Source organism: Macaca fascicularis, chromosome 6 (assembly GCF_037993035.2).
Source record: "Macaca fascicularis isolate 582-1 chromosome 6, T2T-MFA8v1.1".
Taxonomy (NCBI): Eukaryota; Metazoa; Chordata; class Mammalia; order Primates; family Cercopithecidae; genus Macaca; species Macaca fascicularis.
The window spans coordinates 83718669-83734312 of NC_088380.1; the positions used below are offsets into that span (position 1 = coordinate 83718669).

The 15644-nt window shown below is 38.8% G+C and overlaps 1 protein-coding gene across 3 annotated transcripts in view; it reads left to right on the forward strand.

The window, feature by feature from the left end:
- The window catches only part of CMYA5 (cardiomyopathy associated 5), a 104341-nt gene that overhangs the window by 56926 nt on the left and 31771 nt on the right, over positions 1-15644 (forward strand). For 2 of the 3 annotated variants that reach the window (XM_065546405.2, XM_015451634.4), the window contains 3 exons: positions 1010-1032; positions 6782-6900; positions 12906-13055. In XM_065546405.2, the coding sequence (XP_065402477.1) occupies positions 1010-1032; positions 6782-6900; positions 12906-13055 (292 nt within the window). The remainder of the gene's footprint in view (positions 1-1009; positions 1033-6781; positions 6901-12905; positions 13056-15644) is intronic. The other variant, XR_012413761.1, reaches the window with a different exon arrangement.

Consider the following 15644-nt stretch of genomic DNA (forward strand, 5'->3'; position numbering starts at 1 on the left):
GAATATTCAGTGAGACGCTGGTTCTCCATGAAGCCAGGATTAAGCAGAAATAGTGGAGATGTTTCCCCTGAAGGCAGTTCCAAGCCTAATTGTCACACAGCGGGAAGCATGGCTCTTAGGATGACTGGAAATCTCCCTTTCAAAGTTCCCCATCCTCCCACCCTTTTGAAAAGTTTGGAGATACAGCAAAGCAAAATAGGACAATGTTAGCCTTTTGATTTGCCTCTGGGGACAGCTCTTGACAAGGCAAATTTGGGTGAAGTGGACATGGCCATTCTCAAAGAGAACTTAACTCATTACATTGTTTTGTGTGTAATTAAGGCAAAGCTTCTTATTCATAAATTGGGCACTGCTTGTGAAGCATAACGTTAATTAAGTGCTTTTTTTCCCTGAGAACCTTATCTTTGTTCAATAAGAATAAGAATAATTTACTTCTCTCCAGAAGAGCAAACTGTAAATAAAAAAAAAAACAGATGGCATTTTTCCTACGTATATAAGTAATATTACTCATTTTTTAAAATTCGAAAATATAGAAAAGCACACAGAAAATATCACTCAGATAAATACTGATTACATTTTTGATATCTATCCCTCATTGAATACATTTAAGTCATTTTTCCTGCTTTAGAGAATTCTGTTCTGGAAGCTAAGCCACTGGTTGATGAATAGAGAGAAGCAGAGCATAAGCAACTCATTGCCAGTCCCGCTGATCGCAGAGACAGAGCCAACTACAAATGAACCACCCTCCATTCCTGTCCTGACACTGCCCATCCCACCCGCTCCCCCTCCCCCGCACCCTGCCTTCTGAGCACTTATGTCCTTGCTGCCCAGGCTGGGAGAAAAACAACCTCAGGGAAGCTGAGGGGTTATGATTTTCAAAAGTGGGTAATCTTAATGCTCCTGGTTGTTTTTTCTTTCTGTTGTTAATTAGCTTCTCTCTCTCTCTCTCTCTCTCTCTCTCTTTCTCTCTTCTCCTCCTCCTCCTCCTTCCTCTCTCTTTCTCCCTAAGTCGTTTGAGGAAATCAATGAAAGGTATATAAAACATGGTACAATGCAGTGGCAAATAGCATGACTGGATGCTTGCTTTTTAATATTTTGGTGCTTTATGGAAAATGAGCTGCCAATTAAAAAATATTTAGTGGGCTACAGTGTTTTCACTTTTAGACACAGTGCTTTTAAAAGCTAAATGACAGCTTTGAAAGAAAACTGCATGTGCTTTAGTTAAATAACAATTATCATAATGTAGATTTTTAACTGCTTCCTCAAGATATATTCTGCATTTTCAGCCTAATCTAGGCCATCTTTCCTGTCACTGCATAGAGAACATTTTGCAGATACTTAGATGCATTGGTTAAATATGAGTATTTGAAAGAATCATTCATATCTGCCTTGAGTAATTTTATGATTTATGTAATTTTAATGGACTGTTCTATCATTTTCTCTTCAAAAGACAGTCATGCATTTCTCTTCTCTTTCCGCTCAGCTAACGTAAATGAATCTCCCTCTTTTGATTGTGTTTTGTTTTGTTGTTGTATTTAACACTTCATCTAAGAGAATTCTTCATTCTTTCCAAAAGCAAAACACTCAACAAGAAAACATGTTGTCTGTAAAAACATGTAACATCAGATTTATGTTTATCTTTCGGAGCATCTCATACTGAAATTCTCCGACAGATCTGACACATTCTTCCTCCTGCCCCATAGCAAGACCTGAGGTCTTTCCTTCTGGTTTGAGCCTAATGTTTTCTCCTTTCAGTGTAATTTTAAATGTAAATTTCTAAATTGTAAATATCGTCTTCAGTTTACTTCCATCCCAATTCAAATTGTGATACAGCATAGAATAAAATCAGAAATTTGTATCTATAATGTATTATAATATAAAAAAAGGATTTAGATTAGAAATATGATTTTTTTAGGTAATTGAAATCACACAGATGAATCCTATTTACCTAAAACAAATTATGTTCAACAGAATATTACCAGTTAGTTTTTAAAACTAATTTGTATACTAGGATTGACATTAATCAATAAGTGTTCTATAACAGTGGCTCTGTTATGAATAGAATTCCACAGGGAGCTTTTAAAATTGCTGATGCCTGAATCTTCTGAGATTCTGATTTAACTGCTCTGGGGTATAGCTGAGCATTTTTAAGGCTTCCGAGATGATTCTAATGCACAGCCAGGGTTGAAAGTTCTGTTTTATACAATCTATCCTTTGTCCCAATGGTTCCCCAAACTGGCTGTGCCTAAATCACCTGTGCAATTTGTTTAACCAAAGATCCCTGGGTCCCACCCCACATCCACTACGTCAAAATTTCCAGAGTGAGACCAGGCATCTGCTTGTTACCAATTCCCACAGACGAGTCTAAGACACACCAGTCAGGTCTGGAAACTGATACCCAGGCCTTATTCTGAGTTTCCAATCTATCTTTTCTATCTATCTATCTATCTATCTATCTATCTATCTATCTATCTATCCATCCATCCATATTTTTTTGAGCCAGGGTCTCGCTCTGTCACCCAGGCTGGAGTGCAGTGGCATGATCTTGGCTCACTGCAACCTCCACCTCCCAGGTTCAAGCAATTCTCCCGCCTCATCCTCCTGAGTAGCTGGGACCACAGGTGTACTCCACCGTGCCCTGCTAATTTTTTGTATTTTTAGTACAGATGGGGTTTTTTCATGTTGCCCAGGCTGATCTTGAACTCCTCAGGCCAAGTGATCCACCCACCTCCAGTTTCATTTATTTTTTAAAAAATTATATATTTTTTCTAAATATTATTGACATTTCTTTTTATCCAAAAAGTACATGGATTTACAGTGCCATTCCATCTATACCGGACAGTGTAAATGCATATTTGCTTACTTATATTTTATCTATTCACAGAAGTTACTGCTCAGTAAGAAAATTTGGTGAGTGAAAAGTTGCAAAAATGCAATAGAATGTGTTTACCTTTCTAACCATCAGAATATTGCAAATATAAATTGACATCCACTTAATAGTAAATACTGTTTCTTCGGCTTCGTGCTTAAATGTGTTCATCTGTGTGTCATTTTAATTAATTTCTATTTCATTGTCCAGTTGACAGTGAATTAATTTTTTGCTAAAGCTGCCTGTCACTTAAAGGAGAGTACACTTGGGCGAACCATTATTTTCTGTAAAGAAAAAAGACAACAAAATTCTGGGATTTGGTGAAGAAAGGTGAACAATGAAAGAAAGCACTGTCAGACGTGCATGTACACATGCACACACTTGATGAAGCTGGACCCCGTCACTAAAAAGGTTTCCATGTCCTCAAGAAAACTTCTGTCTCAAAGTCTTGATGTTATTGATGTTCCTTTCTATAAGAAGTGCTACTTATCTACAGTTGGCCCTTGAACAACACGAGTTTGGACTGTGCAGGTCCACTTATGTATGAATCTTTTTCAATAAATATATTGGAAAATTTTTTTGAGATGTGTGGCAATTTGAAAAAAACTAAAAGATGAACTGCATAGCCCAGAAATGTTGAAAAATTAAGAAAATGTTAGGTGTGTCACAAGTACATAAAATATATGTAAATATTAGTCTAATTTATCATTTACTATCATAAAATATACACAAATCTATTATAAAAATTAAAAACATCAACACTTACTTACACGAACACCACCGTCCATAGCACCATATGCAGTTGGGAAAAAATGTAAACAAACATAAAGATACAGTATTAAATCATAACTGCATAAAATTAACTGTAGTAATACTGTACTACTCAAATAATTTCTACAGCTATACTACTACCATACTACTTTCATAACTTTGTAACCACCTCCTGTTGCTCTTGTAATGAGCTCAAGTGTTGTGAATCTCTGCTTAAAACACTGTGTCACGCTAATCATCTCCCCATGAGCAGTTAGTCTCTCCAGTAAACTGCATATTGCAGTAAAAAGTGATCTCCTAAGGTTCTTGTCTATTTTTTTTAACCATATTCAGTGCAATACCATAAACCTTGAATAACACCATGATACCCATAGGAAGTGGCACTAGTGATCATGGATGTCTTCCCAGGAAACAGAGAAAAGTCATGACATTACAAGAAGAAGTTGAATTGTTTGATCTTTTCAGTAGATTGAGGTCTATGGCCACCTTTGCCTTCCATTTCAGGTGCTTCATCTTGTAAAGAGATGATGTAAACTTAAGGTATTAATAAATACAGTATAGTACTGTAGGTGTATTTTCTCTTATGATTTTCTGAAGAACTCTTTTCTCTAGTTTATGTGATTTTAAGAATATAGTATATAATACATATACAAAATATGTGTTAATCAACTCTTGAGGTTATTGGTAAGGCTTATTGATAAGGCTTCCAGTCAACAGTAGGCTGTTAGTAGTTAAGTTTTTGGGGAGGCAGACGGCACACATGGATTTTCAATTGTGCAGAGAGTCAGTGCCCCAAACCCTGTCTTGCTCAAGAGTCAGCTGTAGTTTATTTTACCTTGCCACTTTTTCTCCCGCCTTTCACATTATATCTCTAAAGGCAGTGCTTGTATATTAAATGATTTTTCTCAACACTAAAAATGCTTAAATTAAGGAATGCTGTCAAGCATATTTAGACTCAACATTTGCATATCTTGAAAAACACATTTACTTAGAAAATGCTGTTCTGTTGAGGGGATTCATTTTTTTCTCCGTTTTGCTCTTTTGTGTTATGATAATGAAAAGGAGTTGCAACCGTTGTAAGACCTGCTTCTAAAAGGGTGTCTGCTTACCTTTTCATATGCTGATGTTAAACTGGAATAGGTCAGTGCATAAGGGAAAACTCGAACATTTTGCTCGTGGTACCTACAATCAGCTTTTGTGCTACGAAATGTCCTACATTAATACACATCAGTGATGTGTATTTTTAGAGGGCTTGGTGCATGTATGGGGCACCATTTTTGTTCATTCTGAGCCTATCATTTCCACCCTCTCCATCTCCACAGCCTTAATTTAGGCTGGTGCTGTCTTCCCTCATCTAGACCCTGTGGGGTTCTCCCGCCTGACCTCAGACCTGTGTCTCCTCTGCTTGCCCTGATCCTTCCTTAGACACTTGCCAAGACAGTCGTCTAAATTTCCCTTTTATAACAATTTTGTGGCTCTCCCTGCCTTAAAAGACAAAATTGAACTCTCAGTGGGTATGAAAGGCTCTTCATAGTCAAGCCACAAAGCACTTTGCTATTTCATCCCTAACCGTCTGTGTTTCTCAATTCCCACGGTGCCCTCTGGCCCTCGAACGTGCTGTACTTGGCCACATCTCCATGCCTGGGTTCATGCCCTTCTTCTGTCTGCAACGCTCTTACTTATTCTCTCTTCTGCCTAGGAAACTCCCACTCATTAAGACCCAGCCCAAATGTTACCTCCTCTTTGAAGCCCCTCTGGAACCACCTCCCCTAAATCAAATGATAGTGAATTTTATTGTTTCCGACAGTAGTAAGTGTAGAAGTCACTCTAAATATTCAGTTTTGTTTTATAATATTTTTCCTTCATGCTGACCATAAATCCACCATCCCTGAGATCCTGATATCCTCGCCCACACAAAACTATTGGCCTCTTATTTATTCAAAATATGCTTATTAAATGCCCACTATGTGCCAAGTAATGCATTAGAATACAGTAGGGAACAAAACAAAGTCCTTTCCCGCCTATAAATGCTATTCTGGTGAAGCAGACAGACAAAAACCGAAGAGGCTGTGATAAGTCTGGGGAAGTAAAACAAAGCCTAGCGAAGAATGAAGGGGGCAGGCAAGGCTGTATTAGTAGCGTACTCTCTGAGGAGCTGACATTTGAACAGAGATCTCAATTAAGTCAAGGAAGGAGCTGAGCAAGTGTCTGGGAGAACAAAGTTCCAACAGCAAGTGCAGTGGGTCTGCTGGGAAAACCAAGACGTCCATGGAAATGAAGCCGACGCAGTTCCTTGCAACCGACTGAGTTGCTGGAAGAGAATTCCAGTCCTGTGTGAGAGAGGTGAACAGAGGAGAGCTGCTAATCTACTTGGAGGCCTCTCATGCTAAAAATAAATTCTTTTGCAAACTCTCTGTTTCCTCTTTCCCCTTCAGAGTTAACCTTTTTGTCGCTGTTTGTTTAAATCCACATTTCATCTGGATACAAATACTCAGACTTAGCATCAGTTGGCATTCCAACTAATGAGGGTGTTGAGTTCCATAAAGCTGTTGATTTATAAACTGTGGTTTGTTTAGTCTTTTATGAATGGTAGGCTTTATCCTCTCTCATTGCTCTTTCCCCAGTACCTAGCACAATGCCTGGGACATAGTAGGTAAACATGTTTTGAATGAAAAAATGATTTGAAGCTTAATATTGAGGTTTGAGAACAAAGACATCTACAGTGTATAAGTTTCTGGATATGCTCTTAGCATTTTTATCCTTTGAAACCTCAGTGGGTATGAAAAGCTTTGGATATAAATCCTTTCTCTTTAGGAAATAAAGAAAATAATCACTAAAATGAAGTAATTTTTAGGACCAACTTTATAGGTAAAACACTTAAGACTGTATTGCTTGATAGAATCTTTTCTAACTAGAGGATATAGGAATGAAATTTCCAATATTACCAGTTGCCTAAGAATAGATTTTAGACATATATTTCAAGACTTTAAAGCTTTAAATCCTTTTTTGGATAGAGTGAGAGGCCCTGCCTTATGCAAACCACCACTACCAACACCAGCTTCATTTTGAACAACTGTTTTTCACTTTCATTCTGTATGTTAATAATTTTTTGACTTATGTAGAGCTCTATTGCCCTGATAGGTTGCTTTCTGCAATGGAGAGCACTGCTTCTTTAGAGAAAATGCCTGCTGCGTTTTCCCTTTTTGAACATTATGATGACAGCTCGGCAAGAAGTGACCAGATGTTAAAACAAGTGGCTGGTAAGCATTTTAATATATTAATTACCTAGATGAAATATGACAGTTTTTGCTTGTTTGTTTTGTATGTAATGATATATACAAAAGATTTTGCATGCAAAGACATGTAACTGGAAAAACAAAAGTATTAGTTGTAAAATGTTACAGCTAGACTCTGAAATTGAGCATGAGACGAGCATCTCATTTCTGTGCATTTCCATCTGAAGCTTTATGACTTGCTTGGAGATTGAGGAGGTGGAAGGAGCCATGGAACCAAAGGGTCTCCTCTTTTTTTTTTTTTTTTTTTAATTTAAAAATAGGATTTCTCTCCCTCTCTTCTTGAGAGTTGTTTGCCTCATACCAGCAGCCAGGTATAGAAGAAAAAGAAGTCAAATGTTTTTCTATGTGTCAAACAGATTTCTCTTTATGAGTGGTTTTCCCCTTTTCAATTCAGTTCTTTTCCCCTTTTTTCAAACTAAACAGATGAGCTTAGAGAACTATCAGCTCAGCACCATGGTCTGTAGCCAGGAGCCTCCCACTCAGCTGTCAGAAGCATCCTGCCAGCTCTTCACAATATTTTTTAATGTGCTATTTTAACAAACAGGACAATGAAACTTATTTAGATTTTTCAAAGCTGCCATGTTTCAGTGAAATTACCAAGTTTTTCTTACTGTACAACGTGCTCAGATGTCCTCCTTAAAAGATGCTATCGTCTTCCAAAATCACCTCAAAGATTACAGCCATTCGGGAGGCTGAGGCGGGAGGATCACTTGAGCCTAGGGGTTCAAATCCAGCCTGGGCAACATAGTAAGATCCCCATTTCTAAAAAAAAAAAAAAAAAAAAGAAAGAAAAAAAAAGCCCAAAAAACAAAAACAAAAATGATGGCTGTTGTGTTTAAATTGATGATTAACTTTCATTCCTGTATCAAGAGTTTTAGTTCAGTAACTACTAAAAAGGCTACTGTATGTCTAAAAGACAGAAACAACACAACACCACACAACACACAAAAACCCAAAACTCCACCAGCCCTTTATAAAATTAAAAACTCGATCATTGATCTTAATGGATTTTCTCTAGAAATGTCTCAAAACAAAGTGTTTTCTTGTAATGTCTTTAAGAGGGATCAGACTAGGGCAGTGATTGCAAACTAAGAAAGTTTGATTAACAGAGCTGGTCTTTCGCTTTTAAGGGATTCATTATATGCCATTGTTCATTTAGGAGGATATGCTTTTCAATACTTAATGGGCATTGAGAGGACATTTAATATACTTTAGAGGTCACAGAGTTAAAATGTCACAAAGTGTTAACAATTAACTCAGCAAGTACAAGTGGCAGTCCCTGTGGTTCGAAGCCTTTTATGGAGAGACTGATCTCAGAGCCATAAATGTTACTTTGTGCATCTGTTTCACAAAATTGGAGCCCAGGGTGTTGACTTGCTGCTAAATAGTTTTTGTTCATTTTGTGACACCTCTCGGAAGTCCTCACCTGTTACCTGAAAAGTTGATCTGATGACCCCCTACCTAAACTAAGCAGATGTAATGAGAAAAGGATGTGAGTTTTCCAATGAGAAGTAGCAGCCCATCCGATTTATTCCATGCTTACACAATGGCTGGCATTGTGGGAACCGTTAAGCACATCAAATCATCTAATCTCACCACAACCCAAGGAGGTAGGTTTTGTTATTCCCATTTGACAGGTGAAGAAAGGTGAGGAAAGAGAGGAATAGAAAAATGTTCTATTTTCAAGACAACACAACCGGTTGGGGTGTGTGTGGCAGGGGAGTTTGGCTTCAGAGTCTGCCCCACAGTGAAAAGGCAGAGTGCTGCTGAGAAAGGTGAGAGAAACAGATAGTGGATAAACAAACATGAATCTAGGCTTCCTGGATGCTGGCACCTGGGGATTTTTTTTTAATTGTGGTAAAATACACATAACTTAAAATTTACCATCTTGCCCATTTTTAATTGTACAGTTTAGTGGCATTAAGGACATTCACATTGTGTTACAACCATCACTGCCATCCTCTCCAGAACTCTTCATCTTGCAAAACAGAAGCTCTATATCCATTAAACACTAACTCTCCATATTCTCCCCTTCCCCTAGCTCCTGGCAGCCACCATTTTACTTTCTGTTTCTGTGAATTTGATTATTCTAAGTACCTCATCTAAGTGGAATCATATGGTATTTCTCTTTTTGTGACGGCTTTAGCTTAGAGTAATATCCTCAAGGCTTACCATGTTGTAACGTGTGAAACTTCTCCTCCTCTTTAAGGCTGACTTATATTCCATTGTATGTACACACAGCGTTTACATTATCTATTCATCCATTGGTGGATACTTGGGTGGCTTCCACTTTTTGGCTATTGTGAATAATGCTGTTCTCCTGAGGACGTTCCAAAGGCCAGGTTGAGTGGAAATCTGTATCTGACCACAGATTCCGAAGTCCAGTTTGGTTAATGCTTAACTCCCCAAATGTGGCGGCTCTTTTTGGGCACATTTCATCAGGCAGAGGAGTGATTCTTCTACCCAATTCCTTAGCCTCTTATAATGAAGCCCTAAACTTTCATTTTGGTATTTTTTGGTATCATACCTTTTTTTTTTTTTTCAGACAGAGTCTCACTCTGTCGCCCAGGCTGAAGTGCAGTGGCACCATCTCGGCTCACTGCAACCTCCGCCTCCCAGGTTCAAGCCATTATTATGCCTCAGCCTCCCCAGTACCTGGGATTACAGGCACGCATCACCATGCCCAGCTAATTGTTGTATTTTTAGTAGACATGGGGTTTTGCTCCATTGGCCAGGTTGGTCTTCTACCTCTGACCTCCAGTGATCTGCCCTGCTCGGCCTCCCAAAGTGCTGGGATTACAGGCGTGAGCCACCGCGCCTGGCCGGCATCGCACTTACTCAAGTTTATTACTGTGAAAGTGTAAACATAGTTGCTAAACTCCGGGTCTCTGATGTTGTTCTACCACATAAGAATTGTAAATTCAGCCATTATTATTAGATTATATCTATGGAATATTCTTATTCCCTTTTCATTTTAGAATTCTTTGAAAAGTAAAAGTATTTCCTGTTTCTGAAAAAAGGTGTTTTAACTTTAATGCTTTTGGGGGAAGGAGCACATTAAAACAAAATTTCTAACTTACGTACTTTGCTTTTTCTTTAAAATTAAGTGATTTTCTTGGATCAATTAATCAGTTTTTAAGTTTGTTAATTTACCCGAGAAACAGAGAGAGAGAAATGTGAAAGATGTTTTCATTTTTAAAAAGCAGATACAGCTCCATGTATAATTCATAGGGTAAAAGGGGGAGCATTTTCATTGTTCACGCCTCAAGTAATTCTGAAATATTGCTTCAAAGATGATCGACAATCGTTGAAACATTCCACTTGGTCCTTTTATAGACCTGGGGAGCATGAAAATTTACTGAACTACATTGATCTGGACAGACTCATTTAGAATGTGACATCCATTTCCTGCTGGGAAGACAAGCAATAAATTCCAAGACAGTATGAGGGTCTCTGACCTGTGATCAGTCCCTGGGGAGGCGCTCTCACCAGCGACCTCTGCCTCAGCATGCAGTTTGCTCCACAGGTCTTACCTCTGTGGCCTCTGTGGCTTTCCAGATGGTGGGTCCCTCGTTCAGCCCTCATCTTCAGGAGCTTCCTGCCTCGCCCCTCTGTTTCCTGTGCTCCTGCCAAGGCCCCTTTGCTTTCTGAATGTTAGCGCTGGTTACCTGTCAGCCACTTTGCTAAGCACTTGATAGATATTATTTGCTTCTTATAACGCTCCTGGGAGGTAATGCTTTAAAATGTTTTCTCATTTTAAAGATGGGGAAACTGAGGCTAAGGTAACACAGGGGCGGATCTGGTGTTTGACCTTGGGCCAGCCACTCTGCACTGAAGTCCATGAACTTGACCCTTCTCCCCTTCTGCTTCTCGTTTTTCACAACTGTGTGTTTCTTCAGCTCTTTATTGCTATTGCATCTTCCCAGTTTGTCTCTTTTTGTTACATTCTTTAGAACCATTTATGTTTTTCTCATTTTTACCTTCTCGCTGAACTGACCTTTAGTTTTCTTTTCCTTTGGTGTCCACTTTTAGTAATCTCATAAAATTTGGCCCGTATTATTAATATTTCAGTAAACTTATCTCTCAGGAAATTGTTGACTGGAAAAAAATAACCACAAAAAATAAATGTAAAAACATGCTATTGGGCTGGGCGCGGCGGCTCATGCCTGTAATCCCAGCACTTTGGGAGGCCGAGGCGAGCGGATCACCTGAGGTCAAGGAGTTCGAGACCAGCCTGGCCAACACGGTGAAACCCTGTCTCTACTAAAAATACAAAAAAAATGAGCTGGGCGTGGTGGTGGGCTCCTGTAATCCCAGCTACCAGGGAGGCTGGGGCAGGAGGATTGCTTGAACCTGGGAGGTGGAGGTTGCAGTGAGCCAAGATCGCACCACTGTACTCCAGCCTGGGCGACAGAGCAAGACTCCACCTCAAAAAAAAAGAAAAAAGCATGCTATCTTTTCAACTATGGGAATAATCTTTTTCTCTAATTTGTAAAACATGTTCAAAGATTTTGTGTCATAAATTTTGGGGGAGAATTGCATAGAAGCTTGATTTATGGCGTTGCATATACCATTAATGTTTGTATGCATAATCATGAACTTTACAAGTTTCTAGGAAAACATTCAAGGATTTTGTTGTCAGTAAAATTCAGAACAACAGAGTTATACTAGATGTCTAAAATGTACGCTGAATCAGTAGGCTACTTTTTCTATAGTTTTTATATTTTGTTTAATTTTTAAAAAGTTAATAATTTAAAAATTGATAGGCGTAGCCATATTGGAAAGACAAAATGGGATGGTCATTTCAGAAAGTGTATTTTGATATTTTATTTTTGCAAGTATTTTTCAGGCTAGAAGACATACCAACGATATCTTAAAAGGGTTTCATTTGCCTCTGTTGTGAATATAGAATCTATATTGATACAGAATGATACAACCTTGGTCATCTAGCAAAGCATGTGTTTTGTTTTGAAGGATAAGCAAGTCAGTTGTTGCCTCCTCTAACCTACATGAGTTTATTGCTCCAACTATAGGACTATAGAAGAGTATTCTCAAGTGATCCCATTTTGTAATACATTTTTGTTTATTTCTGTGTGTATCATATATATGCACATGTACAAAAGCATAGGAAACATTGCTGAGGGACACACATTCAACTGCAACAGTAATTACATCTAAAGAATATGGCTGCCACGGTGGCTTACGCCTGTAATCCCAGCACTTTGGGAGGCTGAGGTGGGTGGAATCCTTGAGGCCAGGAGTTCAAGAACAGCCTGACCAACATAGTGAAACCCCACCTCTACTAAAAATACAAAAATTAGCCAGGTATGATGGTGCATGCCTGTAATCCCAGCTACTCAGGAGACTGAGGCAGGAGAATTGCTTGAATCCGGGAGGCGGAGGTCGCAGTGAGCTGAGATTGCACCACCGCACTCCGGCGTGGGTGATAGAGCAAGACTCCATCTCAAAAAATAAAATAAAAGAAAACTGGCCAGGTGCAGTGACTCATGACTGTAATTCCAACACTTTGGGAGGCTGAGGTGGGCAGTTCACCTGAGGTCAAAAGTTCAAGACCATCCTAACCAAGATGGTAAAACCCCGTCTCTACTAAAAATACAAAAATTAGCCAGGCATGGTGATGGGCACCTGTAATCCCAGCAACTTGGGAGGCTGAGGCAGGAGAATCGCTTGAAGCTGGGAGGCAAAGGTTGCGGTGAGCTGAGATCGCGCCACTGCACTCCAGCCTGGATGACAGAGTGAGACTCCGTCTTAAAAATAAATAAATTAAAAAAATGAAAAAATGAAAAAATATAATTGGGGTTGGGAGTTCGGGGGAACAAGGAAGCTCTTCTACTTTTATACCATATATTTCTATATTGTTTGAATTTTTTTCAACAAGCATAAGTAACGTTTGCCCAACAAATTAATAAAAACAGCATTAGTTACAATAAATCTTGTTTATATTCCAGTTCCTCAGCCTCCTAGATTAGAACCTCAGGAACCAAATTCTGCCACCAGCACAACGATTGCAGTTTATTGGAGCATGAACAAGGATGATGTCATTGATTCATTTCAGGTTTACTGCATGGAGGAGCCACAAGATGACCAAGAAGTAAATGGTAGGATTGCTAACACAAATACAAATGCATACGCATATTCAGGCATCTTCATGTGAAGTATTTAAACATATACCTGTATTGTGACTCTTCCCACAAAGCATTTATAGCCGCTTACAAAACAACAACAAAACCCCAACAACTGTATAATGAAATAATAACTACAGAAGCAAAATTTGGGAATCGAGATCAAGGAAAACAAAATGGCATACATATTATTATAGCCAACACGAATATTGTAATTGAGATTCACATTTGGCTTTGAGCTCTCAGAATAACAGGCGCAATGAAGTGGTTCTCATTTTCAGAAAGGAGGTAACATACCAGAGTTTCAAGGAAAATAAAGTTTTAATCGGTACAAAAGCCTGAAAGACAAGTGTCACGTGTTCCACTTTTAGGGAAGAAGCCATAGAGAGGACAGTGTGATCCACAATGGTCTGAATGCAGATGAAGCATGAGATGTCATGGGTGGCAGTTTCTCAGGTCTGTCTTTGCTAAAAGCCACCAACAAGCCACAAGGTTCATTCAGTGTTCACAGTTCCTAAGGCATGGGCCTAGGTATGGTGGAGTCTTCCTGTGTCCCCAGTTAATGTGTGGATAGAAATGAAAGTGCTTAGTAGGGTGAATGGATGGTATGTCTTATAGCTGAGCCTCTGTAAGTATCTCTCGGCTCAGAAGGACTTCTCATAAGCCCTGGAAGCCAGGCAGTTTGAGGTTGTGCTTCCTGATGAATCAGAGCTGGGAGTGCTGCCGTTCTGTGTTGCTTGTTGAAGACAGACCCACATACTATGGAAACCAGATGAGCATGTGGCAGGCTTGGCGTCCTAACTCAGGTGCCCAATTTGTAATCAGGAATGAATGGTAATATATTATACTATTACTAATATTTAAGTCTTTTGAAATGTCATGTGATAATTAATTTAGAAAAAAGTTTAAAAAAGCAATTATAGGCACGCTGTAAAGTTAGTTGGCTAAATCTAAATCTGTAATGTAATGACTCGTGTTTTATTGACCTATTTCCACACGCCTGTTACAGCACAACCAAGTAAATGTTACTATCCCTGTTTGCAAGTGAGAAAACTGATGTGAGGTTAAGTAGTTTGCTCAAGGCCTTGTAACTTGTACATGACAGGGGCAGGGGTCAAACACACATCTTTCAAGCTCTGAAGTTTATTCTTTTGTTTGTTTGTCTCTGTGTGTGTTTTCTTACACCATACTTCATCTCCATCTATTTCTAGCTGCTTTCTGAAACACCATGGCTCTCCGAGACCCTTCTTATCAAATAGCTATTGCTTGGAGTACTTTTTTTTTACTCCAAACACTTCCCTATCCTGTGTCTCATTGTTTCTGTGCCCTGAACTGTGTTAATAACAGTTAGCTAATCTGATAATCTAGTCTGTGATACCGTGCCATGTTTAGTAGCGTCTCTAGTCACATATGTTATGTGCATTGTTAAAGGGAGTGCTAGGGTAATAGGATGTATTAGTTCATGCTCACACTGCTATAAAGACATACCTAGGACTGGGCAATTTATGAAGAAGAGGTTTAATTGGCTCACAGTTCCACAAGGTGTACAGGAAGCATGGCAGGGGAGGCCTTAGGAAACTTAGAATCATGGCAGAAGGTGAAGGGGAAACAAGCACATCTTCCCATGGCTGGCAGGGAAGAGAGAGAGAATAAAGCAGGAGGTGCTACACACTTTCAGACAACCAGATCTCTTGAGAACTCATTTATGAGAAGAGCAAGGGAGAAGTCCACCCCCATGATTCAATCACCTCCCACCAGGCTCTTCCTCCAATACTGGGAATTACAATTCAACATGAGATCTGGGTGGGGATACAGAACCAAACCATATCATAGGACCTTGCCTAAAAGAATGATTCCAGTGAAAACGCAGACACAGATTCTGGGTTATGGGGGAAATATTCTTCAGTGTACAAGTCCTTATGACGTTCTTTAAACTGAACTTTCTGTCCAGAAAGTACAGCTCATTGGAAAGGAGAGAGGCAGTTGAGAGACCTGCTAAGTTGAAGAGCTCCCGATTTTCTTCTAAAGAAACAGTCTGGGTTCTTAAGTGGAAAAGTTTTGAAGATGTGACATTCAAGAGTAATAAGAGGGGGATAACTGAAATTACCATAGGCAAAATTTACACAGAAAACCATATGTTTTAAAGGAGATAAAATTTCAGTAAGAATAATCAAATTGGCCCAAATTGGTAGGTTTGTTCAGAATGATATTGAATAATGTTTATTGTTAAAATATTCAAAGTAAAATAATTTTTAAAATTTTAGAAGAAAAATGTCTTAATTGGACAAAGTTACTTCTTAGAGTAGCTTATGACCTACCAAAGTTATTTAAGTATTTCTATAAATTGTGGAAATCTCTAGTGGAAAGAATTCTGGAATTCATGAGAAGGAACCAGGATTTGAAACCTGGAAGGTCATACTGAATACCAAAATAGTTTACTAATCTGTAAAGATGTTTAAAAACCATGAAGTTGTCCTTTTTTTAGGACACACTCTTCTGAAATATTGGCAGTGATTCTTAAGTTTTTCTTGAGAATGTGTTACTGAGATTTAAGCTAACATATAC